This window comes from Equus przewalskii, chromosome 9 (assembly GCF_037783145.1).
Source record: "Equus przewalskii isolate Varuska chromosome 9, EquPr2, whole genome shotgun sequence".
NCBI classification, from domain to species: Eukaryota; Metazoa; Chordata; class Mammalia; order Perissodactyla; family Equidae; genus Equus; species Equus przewalskii.
In genome coordinates this window covers 13,173,503-13,187,908 of record NC_091839.1, presented here as the reverse complement: position 1 = coordinate 13,187,908, position 14,406 = coordinate 13,173,503, and the positions used below count along the sequence as shown (strand labels likewise).

The 14,406-nt window shown below is 53.0% G+C and overlaps 1 protein-coding gene across 3 annotated transcripts in view; it reads right to left on the bottom strand.

Annotated features, from left to right (window-relative positions):
* The window catches only part of GRIK5 (glutamate ionotropic receptor kainate type subunit 5), a 56,164-nt gene that overhangs the window by 35,668 nt on the left and 6,090 nt on the right, over positions 1-14,406 (bottom strand). For 2 of the 3 annotated variants that reach the window (XM_070557905.1, XM_070557906.1), the window contains exons 4-11: positions 12,883-12,980; positions 12,626-12,791; positions 10,221-10,399; positions 8,714-8,767; positions 8,461-8,622; positions 6,708-6,860; positions 6,247-6,351; positions 6,019-6,126 (exon numbers count right to left, since the gene is read on the bottom strand). In XM_070557905.1, the coding sequence (XP_070414006.1) occupies positions 6,019-6,126; positions 6,247-6,351; positions 6,708-6,860; positions 8,461-8,622; positions 8,714-8,767; positions 10,221-10,399; positions 12,626-12,791; positions 12,883-12,980 (1,025 nt within the window). The remainder of the gene's footprint in view (positions 1-6,018; positions 6,127-6,246; positions 6,352-6,707; positions 6,861-8,460; positions 8,623-8,713; positions 8,768-10,220; positions 10,400-12,625; positions 12,792-12,882; positions 12,981-14,406) is intronic. The other variant, XM_070557907.1, reaches the window with a different exon arrangement.

Sequence of the window (14,406 nt, the reverse complement as noted above, 5' to 3'; positions counted from 1 at the left end):
ACAGGAGAAGCTAGGTATAGAGATGGGGGACCCAGGTTGGGTATCGAAACCACAGAATCCGAAATCAAGAATCCTCTAGACAAGCACCCAGCATTGGAGCTGGAAGGCTCTCATACAGCCCTCTTCACATACAGAGGAGGAAACTGAAGCTCAGAGAGGTCAAGTGTCTTGCCCTAGGCCACACAGCTGGCGCAAGGCAGTGAGAAGGGGAGAAGGAGCAGAGCTGGGATTCAAAACCCAGTTGCTGTGCACTCCGAAGCCCTTGTTTCTTCCACCAGGCCAAGCTGATCTCCAAAGTCAAGACTGAGGCACCCGGGCGGTGGATTTGGGTTCAAGGCCTCAGGATCGGGATCTGAGATTATAGAACCAGAAACAGGGCCTGGGGGTCTGTGAATAGAATCAAGTCAGAAAATAATGATCCAAGACTCAACCTAGAGCCTCAGCCCATGAGAACCGAGGGTCTTAAAGAGCCTCGTATCCAAGGTTTTCAGACTTCTTCAAAAGGAATCTTCTGTGAAAGCTCGGCAGACAGACAGTGCGCCGTTGCTAAGTCGGACTCTAAGAACTCATCCTACCAATGGCTGGGCACCTATACACAAAATGTGGGTCCGAGAGAGTCATGGCAGCATTGCTTGTAGTGGGAACAAAGGCTGAAACAGCCTAATTTGGGACAGGTTAAAAAGATATTGATGTCATCAAAGAATCCTAGGCAACTACTAAAATAACAAGTTCTAGATATATTAAGAGGGAAAAAAAACAAGCTCCAGAACAACGTGTACAATATGCTACTCTTTGTGAAGGAAAGAGTGGGGACGTGCTTGTACATGCACAGACATTTCTGGAAAGATGTGGCCTCTGGGGAAAAAAATGGGGGACTAGAGAGGGAAGGAGACCGATTTCTCACTCCCTATTCCCATGTACTCTTTGGATTCTATTTAATGTAGGTTTGTATTAACTTCCGTCCCTCCCCTAACATAATGAATTTTCCAAATTAAAAATTTTAATATTAAATATTAAAATACACACTTAAAATTTTTGAAGCATGGTATTTACATGTATATGGAAATGCAAAATGGTCAAGAAGAGTGAAAGCAATCCTAAAGAAGAACACGAAACTGGAAGGACTTACCCTCCCAGACCTTGAGGCTTAATTTAAAGCTACAGTATTTAAGACAATGTCGTATTAGAGCAAAGACAGACAGACAGACAACAGACCGGAGAGTTCAGAAAGACATACATAAGTGGATACTTGACTTACGACAGAGGGGAGACTACGGGGAAAGGGAAAGAATGATCGTTTTATTAAGTGGTGCTCTTCAGCTAAACATCTATACGGAAAAAAACGTATCCTCAGCCCCTGCCTCACATGATACATAAACATCAATTCCAGGTAGAGTGTAGATCCAAATGTAAAAGGCAAAAGTTAAGTTTTTAGAAAATAAATAGGAGGCTATCTTCATGACCTTGGGGGAGGCAAAGAATCCTTAAATTCTAACAGCATCAACCACAAAGAAAAAAAAAAAGCAGGGCCGGCCTGGTGGTGCAGCAGTTAAGTGTGCGCGTTCTACTTTGGTGGCCTGGGGTTCACCAGTTCGGATCCCGGGTGCGGACATGGCACCGCTTGGCAAGCCATGCTGTGGTAGGCGTCACACGTATAAAGTAGAGGAAGACGGGCACGGATGTTAGCTCAGGGCCAGTCTTCCTCAGCAAAAGGAGGAGGACTGGCAGCAGATATTAGCTCAGGGCTAATCGTCCTCAAAAAAAAAAAAGCAGATAGACTTTAGTAAAACTAGGAATCTTTCCATCAAAAGATACTATTGAGAAAAAAAACCAAACCATACCATTGAGAGTGAAAAGCCACTCCATGTAGTGAGAGAAGATATCTGTAACGCTTATTCCGACCAAAGACTTGAATCCAGAATATATAAATAACTTACAAATGAATAAAAAGGTCATATATTCTCATTTTTTTAAAATAGAAAAAGACTTGAGCAGGGAAAGAAGATTTCCAAACAGCCAATCACCACAAAAAAGGTGGCCAACTTCTCTGATCATTAGGGAAATGCAAATGAAAACCATAACACAGCTGGTACCTATATATGCTCTGTACTGTCAAAAATGAGGAGCAACTGGAATTCTCATTCCTACATCACTGGTGAATGAATGAAAAGAGCTACAGGCACATTGGAGAAGACTTTGTCAGTATCTACTCAAGCCGAAAAGACCCAGCAATTCCACTCCTGGGCATACGCGCGACAGAAATGCCTGCATGTGTTCACCAAAAGGCATGTAGCAGAATGTTCACAGCAAGACTACTCATAATAGCAAAAAAACAGAAACAACTCAAATGTGCATCTACGTCTGGTGGATTAGTAAACTGCAGTGCATTCATATAACAGAAACCACAACGAGACTCAACTACTTGCAACAACATGGATGAATCTCACAAACACACATTGAGCAGAAGCCAGACAAAAGAGAGAACAGAGTATGATGCCATTTACATGAAGTTCAAAGGCCAGCAATGCTAATCTATGGTGAAAAAGGTTGAGATGGTGGTGACCCTTGCAGGGTTAGAGACTAGAAGGTCACAAGGAGGGCTGGGGTGGGAGGGCTGGTTCCACAGGTGTGTTCAGTTTTTGGAAATTCAGTGAGCAGTACATTTACGATTTGTGCAAGTATCTCTTCGCATGTTACACTTCCGTAAAAATCTCTTGAAACTAAAAACAAAAAAAATTAAAGTAGGGTTGGTTCTAGAATATTCCTCACAAGCTGCTTGCCTGGACTCTTTCATGAACTGGGGACCATAACCAGGACTTCCTGAACGCAGTTTAAAGGCCCCTGATCTAGACCAACCCCCTCACTCTATTATGAATATTTCAATCCCCCCACTTTAAAGGAGGCAACTGAGGACAGAGAGGAGAAGACACCCAATCGGGTCACAGTCTGTGGATGGCAGGGCCAGGCCCAGAATGCAGCTGTGAGAGCTCAGAAAGAAGCCGAAATTGAGGAAATCGAGGTGCTATGGTGCAAAGTGCAGGCTCTGCTATCTGCTGGCTAGGCAACTTGGGTATGTCACTTAACCCTCCTGTGTGTTAGTTTCTTCATCTAAAACTTGGGGGACATAATGGTACCAACCTTGGGGTGCTGTGAAGATCAAGTGAGCAACACAAAAAAAGGGGTTGGCACAGTGCTCAAAGACATTGGTCATGATGACTGCTATCTTCATCAGGGATGCCAGACCAGGGGAGAGAAGGGGAAGGGACTCGTGTTTAGCATGGCTTCCATGCTGGACACTGCCACAGGGGCTTTCTTATCTCGGGCAATCCCCCCACAGCAGGACGAGATGTCACAGCTTGATGAAGGGAATCATGGGGACCAACTGAGCGCCCTGAGAAAACTCCCTGGGAGGGGCGGGGCCTGGGCTGAAAGAAGGCCCCAGCACAGCCTCATCTCCTTGGGCCTTCTCTTGCACCCCCACCCTCCCTGTGGGGCCTCTCTCAAACTTGGCACCCGCCAGCCCTCTCTCTCAGCTCCAGACCTGTGAGCCCTGCCTGGGACAGCCCCACCCTCCACCTCTCAGTCCTCCTCCTGCTCCCTCACTCCGCCCAGCCCGTCGGCCACCACACCCTGTCTGGGTGCTATTTCCCAACATGCCATATCAGATACTCCTCCCTCCCCACAGCTCCAGCCCAGCTCAGGCCTGTCCTCCCCCACCTGGAGCACCTCTCGTCTCCAGCGGCCTCCCTGAAGGGCCAGGAGCTTTCTGACATCCAGGTCTGGCCCTGGCCCTTCCTGCTCAATACTCCAGGATACAGGGAAGTGTAACTGAGTCCTTCAGAGACGCTTCCCCACCTGCTGCCCCACAGCCTCCAGACCACCTCTATTGCAGCACTCGCCACCCCTCCCTGCTTGCTAGGTGCCAGGCACCATACTAGGCCCTGGGGACAGAGCAGGGAAGAAGACAAGTCCTGACTGCATCTCGTTCCAGGCACCCAGGCTGATCACATGCGACACAGGCCCTGTCCAAAAACACGAGTCAGAAAACATTGGTGAACGGACAGTCACATCCAGCTGAGCATACCGAGGCCACTGCCTCTATATCCAATCTGACAAACCCTTCCTAAGGCCCCTGCTCCTGTGGCTCCTGCTGCCTAGGATGCTGGGTACCTCCTCTGTGCTCCCAACTCCCACACAGCTTCTAAAGCCCCATCTAATGCTACCTCCTCTGTGAAGCCTTCCTTACGCCTTCTAAAGCTGAGTCAGTCTTTCTTTTCTTTGGGGGTCCCTCATTACCCTGTATAGGAATGACTGTGTCCAGGTCTGTCTTCTCCATCAGACTTCCATCCCCTCCCCAAGTGCCACTCAAGAGTAGGGGAACCACAAGACCACCTGTGACTCATTCCTGTGCCTCCAGAATTTATATAAGTCCTGGCACAGCAGCTTCAGTAAATATTTGTGGAATGAATGAATGAATGAATCAATCAATCTATCTATCAAGAGAAGAATGAACCTCACGAAGAGAACAACATTGGCTTGAGAGCCTCGGGGGAGAAGGGGAGACTGGAGGCCCCCGGGGTCATGGCTTGGCTCTCCTGACATCCCCTCCCTGACCTCTGCCCCTGCTCTCCATCAAGAACCCTGTCTCTTCCAGCCTTAGGAAGCCTCTGGGATTGACCACATCCCCACAGGCACAGAGGCGTGACTTCTCCAAGCCAGCTGGCCTGGCCCTCAGTGAGGCTGTTACGAAGTGTCTGGTTTCCCGTCTGCAGGCCATCTGTCCCTCCCCAGCAGGTTCACTGGCCCTTCTCCAGAGGGACGAGAGGTCCTCGTTAGATCAGGAGTTCCCTAGGGGCTGAGGGAACGGCTCTGTGACGCACTGCGTTAGGGGGCCTCTGACGTCCTGTGGAGCCCTGTGTTAATCCTCTCGACCTCGGCGTCCACAGCTATTAGCCCCCCAGCTCAGTTACGGAGGACCTCCCACAGACAACGGAGGCCAGCAGGCCAGGCACTTGGCTGCTACGAAGAGCGTGGCTACCTGGCATGCCTGGCCTCCACGCCCAGCTGCTCCGGGCAGCCTCCTGCTCACTAGGTCCTGCACATCACCCACTCCCTGACCTCCTGGCAGCCCCTCGTGCCTGGTGGGAGGCAGCAGGGTGCAGGAAAGAGGGCATGGGCTCCGAGCCTGAACTCAGTTCCAGCAGGGACTCCCCATGTAACTGGTTTCCTTACCTTCAAAAGGAGGAAAATAAGACGGACCTCACGGAGTTGCTGAGAGGTTTACAGTGACACCTGGAAAGCACCTGGTGTGGAACAGGTGCTTGATAAACATTTGCTGACACAGAAAGGACCCTCTGACTCTGATCTGGTAAAATGCAGCAGTGGCTCCCCCAGGGGTTACAGGACAATGTCTGTGGCTGGTGCTCGGGTACAAGAGGACTGGACATTCAGAGCACAGCGATTAAGACTCAGGCTCTAAAGCCTCAGACACTTGGCTTCTGTCCCAGCTATGCCTTATATTTGCTGTGTGACCTGGGAAAGTTGTTTCACCTCTCTGAGACTCAGTTTCACATCTTCAAGATGGATGTCAAGTAAGTTGGCATGTGTCAACACTCAGTTGGCAAGGATGACAAAACGACCACTCCAGCAATGATGATTTATGTGGCCTACCACGGGCCAGACACTGTGCAAGGCACCCTGCCTGTGCAGCCTTGTGGAATCCTCACAATGTGCTCCTATGAGCCAGCCATTTCCGTCTCTGCCATGTAACAGTAGGCTGGCAGAGCCTCGGGCTGGACCTGGCTCTGACGGCAGAGTCTGTGCCCTCCGCTGCTCTGGCAGCAATGAGGATGGTGACGCCTTGGTCACAACCCGGGGTTGCTGGGTGCATGAGACATGTTCCTACTGGTCTGTGCACTGTGCCAGCCGAGGCTTCCCTCCTCCTCACCAGGATCTGGCTGGGGCACTGTTCAGGAAAGGCCTCTTCACCTACCACCCGCTCCCCAAAGGGCCACTCACCAGGATAGTTGTGACCACCAGGGTCTTGTTGGCCAGAGTCTGCGACAGGTTGATGTCCAGGGTGGTGGCATTCATGGCCAGGGTCCGGTTAGAGTACCATACCCCGATCTGGGGCAGAGAGGGCGCCATCAGTGCAGGCCCTGCCTGAGGATGTCTTAGCCCTCTGTGCCCTGCCGCCACTCCACCCCCACCCCATTAGGGCTCCGGCATCGCCTTGGGTCTGCTCACCTCACGGTGGCCCTGCCGGGACTTCTCCAAGATGCGCAGGGTGTAGTTGGTCCTCTGCCCTTTGCTGTTGAACTCGACCCGCCCGGTCAGCCCATCATACTCTACCTAGCAGGGCGGGAGGCGGGCAGAGGGAGCAGTGGCAAGGGCCCGAGAGATGGGCCAGAGAGGCCCAGAGGGAACAAGACAGAGGTGGGGGAAGCACAAGACAGATGGAGAGGGATCAGAAAGGATCACAGTTAAAGGAGCAAGAACACACCAACAAGAGGGGAGACAGAACAAAACGCAGGGAAAGAACAGCACAGACAAGCAGACAAAGGCCAGGGGAGGAGAGAAGAGATGGAAGAGTGAGGAAGAGGCGCAGATGGGAGAGAGGGCAGGGGGCCGCAGGGTGGACAAAGTGAGTGCCCCCGCCTGAGGTGGGCTGCCCTGTCCCCTCTGCCCCCTCCCCGCTCCCGGCTCACCATGCGCAGGTAGTTCATGAGGCTGGTCCCATGGGGCCAAATGTTGGCCGACGTACAGGCCAGCGGCTTCACACCGATCTCCTGGCTGCGATTCAGCTCCCGGACGGCGCTCACCACCACATGCACGGCGTCAAACATCAGGGCAGCTGACAGCTGGGGTGGGGGCAGAGGTGGGGCAAGATGGGAAAGGGGCAGCTTAGCCAAGGGAGCCCCGAAGCCCCTGGGGTGCCCCCCTCAGCCTCTCAGACAACTCCTCTCTCTCTAGAACATGAAACCATGCAGGTCAAGGAAGAGTCTCTGGGCATCTTTCTCAGGGAACTCGGGTAACAGTGGGGAAGGTGTGCATGCTGTCCACGCCTTTGTGGGAGCAGCTCTTCTTGACCAAGTGTGGCCACTTGTCTGTCTGGGAAAGGGCACATCTGAGAGGATTTGCCTGGATAGCCAGAGGCACTCCCACGGGGGGATGCTGTGGGCCCAAGGGTGTGCCCAGGAATCTGTGTCCGCATGCCTGATGCAGCCCTTGTCTGAGTGTGTCTGAGGGCACATTTATGTGGGTGGGGCTGGACAAATGTGCTTGTCTGTCTATATACAAGATGGGTGTGGTGTCCAGGAGGCAGGAGAGCATAAACGATTGTGAGCCTGGGCCTGGGAGGCAGGCAGCTCTGAATTAGAGGCATCATGTAGGGCTAGGTCCCTGCCCCTCTCGGAACCTCGGTTTCCTCCCCTGTAAAATGGGGATAATCGTAATCTCTGAGCGCTAACATGGGGACCAAGCGAGACAGCGCATGTAAAGAACCCAAAACAGCCCCAGGCACATAGCGAGTGCTCCATACACACTGGCCACCGAGCTGTGACTCACAGCACAGGGCGTCTGTGTGCGTGTGTGCTTGCGAGAGTCTGTCTTCGCTGGGTGGGTGTGAAGGTCTCAGTATATGTGTTGTGTAGGGAGGCACAGGGGTGTGTACAAATGTGCCTCTGTCCAGGTATGTGTGTGATGTCCCTGCGTGCACACAACTTACTGCACGGCTCGGTGTCCGTGTGTGTTTCTGTGCACATAAGAGTGTCTTGGTATGTGACTAGATGTCTGTAAACAAATACACATAAATATGCATCTTTTGTATGTTTACATTTATTCAGCATATATTATCGGACACCTACTATGAGCCAGGCTGTTTTAGGTACTGGGGATACAATGGCGCACAAACAGACAGACACCCCTGCCCTCAGGGAACTTACAATCTATATACCTGGATCTACATCTGTATATAAGTAAAATATAGAGCAAGCCACACGGCAATCAGATAAGCAAAGCAGGGGCTATGGAGGAAAATATAGCAGGGAAGGGGGCTAACTAGTGGGTAGTTTCCCATTTTTAAACAGAGAGGTCAAGAAAGCTCTTACAACCGAGGGGACATTTGAACAATGACTTGGCGATGAGGGAGGGAATCACTAATTCTCTGTGGAAGTGCACACAAAGCAGTGGGAAGAGTGTGAAAAGACCCCGAAGCACGTGTGTGCTGGGGCAGCAGAGGCACCAAGAGGAGGCCAGTGTGGCTAGGGCAGCATGGGAGGTGGAGACGAGGAAACAGGTCAGACTTTTCTCAGGGCCACACTGGGAAGCCTTTTGGCATGTACTTGGAAAACGAGTGAGGGCGCCGGAGGGTTCTGAGCACCATCTGACCGAGGTTTGAAGGGGCCCCCGGAAGTGTCTATGTGCAGGGCGTCTGTGTGTCGGGGGGATGAGGGCGCTCACCGCAGGGCCTGGGTAGGTGCTGGCTTCGCAGTTCTCCCTCCAAGACATGTTGAGGCTGCGCACAAACTCGGGGTAGAAGGGGTGCGAGGTGTTGAACATGGAGAAGCCCAGGATGTTGGAGGAGTCCTCCACGATGCCGTCCAGGTGCAGGATGGAGAAGTCCTGGGACCGAGAAGAGGAGGTGAGGCCTGGGGCCGGGCCCCACATGGGACAGACACTGCGGGAGGGCAGGAGGGCTGGAGCGGGTACGCACCATGGTGGTGAGGATGTACTTGTAAAAGGCTGAGGTCATTCCCAGCTCCGAGGCCTGGAGAACACGGGGAGGTAGAGACGGCAGGAGAGGCGGAGACCACAGGCAGAAATGGGGAGACGTCGAGAGAAGAAGGGAGATTTAGCGACAGGTCTGGTGAAGACACCTTGTGGGAAACACAGTAAGAGACACCCAGAGACAGAGCGAGACAGGGAGAAGGAGACACGTGCAGGCAGAGGGAGACCTTGGTCCCTCACGTTGCACCACACTGACTGATGCCCCAGGGGGGATGAAGATGTTGTTGGAGGAGAGAATGGCGCCCTCAAATGCCCGTGTCCCTCTTTAGGGCACTTAGAAGACTGTCTTCTGGAGACAGTTAGGCAAAGAGACACCTCAGAAACAGGGCAGCCAGGGAGGGTACCCAGAACCCTAACCTTAACCCCCACACCGCCCCAAAGCCAAGTCTGGGCTGCCAATGTATAGGGCTCAGCCTGGTCACAGGTCAGATAAACTCCCTCTGCCATCTTCAAAAGCACTCTGCAATGAAAGGCAGCCAACTCAAATCTCAAGATGCGTGTCTGATCCCCTTTCTCGCAGTCCTTGAAGAGAACAAAGCTAGGAGACCTCTCCATGCCAGGAGTGCCCAGTCCTGTCCCACTATGATCAGGAGAATGTTAAATGGCATCAGCTGGTGTTGCCTGAGTGGCAGGTTCTGTTATCACATGGGTTACAGCCCACTCCATGACAGGGAAGTGCAGGCTCAGAGGAAGGTGACCACCGGTCACACGGCTCACATGGGAGGGGCTGGGACCCCAGCCCAGGCCTGCCTGCCTCCCATGCCCGACATCCTTTCTCTAAGCCATCCAGCCTCAAGAGTCCATGCTCCTCCCTGTAAGCTACCATCGCAGTGACATATGGTTTTAATTAAAACAAACAAAAACTGGAGAAAAATAAATAATACAGATTAGATCATGAGAAAAATTAAGAGCGTGGAAGCAATGAATGATTAATGAATGTGGGTCACTGGTGGAAGGCAGGTGGAGGGCTCATGGGGGAAGGTCCTGGTGCTGGCCCCTCCTGGATGCCCTTGAGCCAGTTCATCCCCCCCAAACTCCAGCTTCTTCATCCACAAAGTGATCATCACACCTGGCCCGCAGGGTGGGGTGAGAGCCAAACTGAAGAATACGTGCAAAGCACCTCAACACACAGCAGGACAGGGCCAGGCACTGTCCAAGCGCTTCCCTGCCACGCACTCATTAACCCTACAGCAACCGGCTGAGGTAGCACCTATTCACAGAGGAGGGGGGACTGTCCAGGGCTTGACCAGGGGAGCAACTGGGAAGCCGCTGAGCTGAGACACAAACTTCAGGGTTATCGTGTGCACGAAGGAAGCGGGTCTCCATACCCCTGTGTGACCACTCAGGCCCATGGCATTGGGTGACTTGCTCTGTCACCCCATGTTTCTGCCCCTGACCCTGCAGGGAATCAGAGGCGGGGCAGGGGGACCCACCTTACGGAGGATGAGGTGGGAGATGGACGCGTTGGCATCAATGATGATGGTGGACACCTTGTCATCCCGGATCTCCTTGAGCAGCGGTGTGGGGTCCCGGCTGTCGTCCAGCATCCTCACTGACAGCGTCTCCTTGGAGATGAGGAAGCCACGCACCAGTTCCTCCAATCGCAGCAGGCCTGAGAGAGGGGTTGGCCCAGGTTAGAGCCCCTCCATGTGCCCAGACATGGGGCAGACACTCCCTCCCCGCCCCCCAACACGGGGTAGCTGAGGAGAGAACGAGGGCACTCAGGAGACACAGGCGGCTGTCTGGAGCACAGCGGACTCTCTTGGAGTACTGGGCCCAGGGTGCTCCCAAAATAAAATCCCAACCTAGACTTCCCCCCAGACCTCCACACGCCTATCTCCTGCCACCTTTCTGCCCCCACTGGGACGTGTGACAGGCATCTCACACTTCACACATGCAAAGCCGCACTCGGCTCTTCTTGCCCAAACCACCTTGTCTTCCCGGGTCAGTGAACGAACTCCAGACTGCCAGTTACTCAGGTCAAAACCCTTGACAGCCGCCTCGCCTCCAATCTTTCTCTCTCACACCCATGCCCCATCCACCCAGGCTCTACCTTCAAAACACATCAGCCGCCATGGCGCCACACCACCATCAAGGCCCTGGCCAAGGACACTGCCATTTCTCGCCTGCTACAACAGCCACACTTGTCCCCAGAGGCTTCATTCCCTACACAGCAGCCAGACTCATGTAAAGCGGACATGTTCCTCCTCTGCTCCAAACCTTCCAAAGGCTTCTCCTTTGTTCAGAGGGAAGGCCAAAGTCCTCACAGCCTCCAAGGCCACTCCATCTGCCACCTGCCTCGTTACCTCCCTGACCTCATCTTCTCCTCTCTCACTCCAGCCACACCAGTCTCCTTGGTGTCTGACACACATGACAGCCATGCTCCTGTCCTGTGGCCTTCACACTGGCTGTTCTCTCTCCCAGATCCCCGGGCAGCTCCCTTCCTTGCCACCTTCAGATCTTTACTCAAATGTCACCTCTTCAATGAGGCCCACACCCACTGTTCCATTTCAATTTGAACCCACCCCACTCCAGGACACCCAATCTCCGTTACTTCTTCCATTTTTCCATAGGACTTACTCTTTCTGACTATACAATGTCCTTCTCTGTGTTCGTTGCCTAGCTCCTCCAGTTACAGTGTGGTTTGACAGGGGCGGAGACCCCGGCCTGGCTCACACACTGCTGTATGCTATATCTCCAATACCAAGAACAACGTCCAGCATACAGCAGGTGCTCAGTAAATACCTTCCGAAAGAGGAATTCCTCCTGGAGTTTACTGAGCACAGCCCTCTCTCTCTCTCAAGGTGCACAAACCCACCAGCCTACTTGAATGACATCTCCATTTGAATGTCTCAAAGACACCTCAAACCCAGTGTATGCCCCTGAACTGACTGTCCCCTCCTCCTTGGGCAGAAGCCTGGTCAACATCCATGACCCCACCCACTCCCTTCCCTCACGACTCTCCTCAACTCCATCCTGGCCTTTCCATTCCCACTGCCACCATCAGAGCCCCAACCAGAAGCATCTGTCCTTGCCTCTGGCTGGTCTCCCTGCCACATCTCGCGTCACTCTCCAGTCCGTTCTCTACACTGCAACCAAAGAGCTCTTCCTGCAGTACACCTCGGGCCACATCCCCTTACCCCACACTGTGTGGGGACCTTCATCTTTAGCATAAAACACAAGGTCCTACGTGACCATACCCTGCCCGGATGTCCTGCTTCATTGCTCCCACACACCGACCAGAGAGAATCCTTGAGCCTCTCAAGGGGGCCACGCTGCCTGGGCCTCCGGCTCTGCCCTGCCATGCTGTGTCCTCTGCTCAGAGCATGCTCCTCCCTTCTCCCCTACCTCAAATCCTCCCCACCCTTCAGGTCCAGCTTAGATGTCCCTTTCTCAAGGTTATAGGCTCTGAACCTCCCAGGCCAGGTTAGGATTCCCTCCTGTGTGCTCCTACAGCCCCCCACATGCCTCCTGACAGAGCACCTGTCACTCCACGTCACCATTGCTCAACTACTGCTCAACTACCATGGGGTCCTGTGAATTCAGGGACCATATCTAGTGCCGTTCACTGCTAAACCACCAGGGCCTAGCAAGGCCCTTGCACCTAGGAGCTACTCAGTATCTGTTGACTAAATGGTCTCTTTGGGGAGGTAGGAGGTCTGTGAAACCAGAAGTCAGGATTCCTGAAGGCGAAGGGATGGTAGGGACTAGGAGAGTTTGTGCCTGGGTCCCCCAGGGGTTATAACCAGGGGTCCTAATGACTGCGTGGGAGACTAGATGTCTTGGGAAAGGGAGTTCGGGGGAATAGAAAACGAAACGTCCAGTCCTCCTCCCTCACACTCGGCCTTGGCGCAGATGAGGCTGGCTGAGGGGTAGTTGAAGGACTTGAGGATTCGGGAGACCGCCAGGCTGACGTCCTCGTTACTGGGGTACAGGCTGACAGATGCGAAGCGAAGGTACTGCAGGCGCGGCGTCTCCTCGGGACCCACCTTGATGTGGGGGATCTGGATGGAGAAGCAGCCTTTGCTTCTATCCTACTCCCTCCCCGCACAACCCTCGCCTCCCACAGACCCGCTCACCCCGCCCCACACTCACCTCCTTCTCCCCACAGATATGGCTCACGGTGGAGGCCGATGCAGGGCTGGATGAGGGCCCCAGGACAGACACAACTCCCTTGGGCAGGATCTGACACACTGCAAGGGGTGGGAAGAGACCAGGAGACCACAGAGTTAGGCATGCTCTCCCTTCTCTTTGTCCCCACCCTCAGGGAATCGCCCTCAGGGAACCCCTCAACAAACCCTCACTGAGTGTCGGGAACCATCCAGGAAAGGATCCGACACTCAGCTGCCTGATGCTCCTCCACCACCCTGGACCCAGAGGCCCTATCCTGACCCCACCCACCACAGCGGACAAAAGGAGGGGGCACAAGTCAGAGAGAGACGGGAAATACGCCAATAGCAGGAAGGGTCAGACCCAGAGAGAAACAAAGGAAGGGATGAAGAGGAAACACCCAGGGCCTCCTTCTGGCTGCAAATCCAGTGCCTGGTTCCTCAGCCTTCATCTTTCTCAACCTTTCTAAACACACTACAACTGAGGGTGTATCCAACAGCCCCTCTACCCTGAACTCATGGCCGAGGCCCCTCTGCAGTGTATACTCCAAATACCATTCTTCTGGTGCATTTACTTGCTCCTCTTTCTTCCACTATTTTTCCCCCTTAAACATGTGTGCACCTCAAGACTGGGAGGTGGACGCTGTTGTTTTTGCCTGCCCAGTGCCCACTCTCATGGCAGAACCCTAACTTTCCCTTAGGGAGCCACATGGTTCCCAGGATTGATTGGCATCTGACCCAGAACCACAGAACTACATTGTCCTGGACACAGTGACTGGTTCAAAGATGGAGACGGGCTCAAACCACGTCACTGAGAGCCTTCCTCAGGCCTTCTGCTAAAATTATCACTGGGTTTGCTAAACTGGCAAGATACAAGTTTTGAGCTGTTGAGGACATCTTGCCACTACTTAGTGAAGGCATTCCCGAAAATGAAGCCAACTTAGAGGAAAGCAGGCACCCAGAGATAAAGACAGAGCGATTCCTGGAACATCATCTTGAGCACCTGGATCCAGCCAGGCCTGAAACAATCATGAGACATCATTTGAATACCTGGATCCAACCATGACTGAAATTAGTCCTTAGGCCTTTTAGTGACATGAGCTGATAAATTCTCTTTTCTCCTTAAGGCAGCTTGAGTCAGGTTTCTGCCACAGTCAAGTAAAAGCACCATAACTAAATGTCTCATCTTTCTCCAAACTTGTTCCTTCTATACCTTCCATGTTGGTGAGGGCCCCACCACTTGCACAGACCAAATAAATGAAACGGTCCTTGCCTTTAATCTCCCTCCCAATATTGCCAATTAGTCACCAAGTCCTGTCTCTTTTTGTCCTCAAATTTTCTCACATCTGTCCACTTCTCTTCAACCCCTCTTCCCCTGACCTACTTTAAGGTTCTCAGCTCAGGCGTGCTCCAGCCTCCTCACTGATCACCTAAATCTAGCCCCCAGATTCACCTTTTACGCTTTTTTTTTATTTTGGTGAGGAAGACTGGCCTTGAGCTAACATCTGTT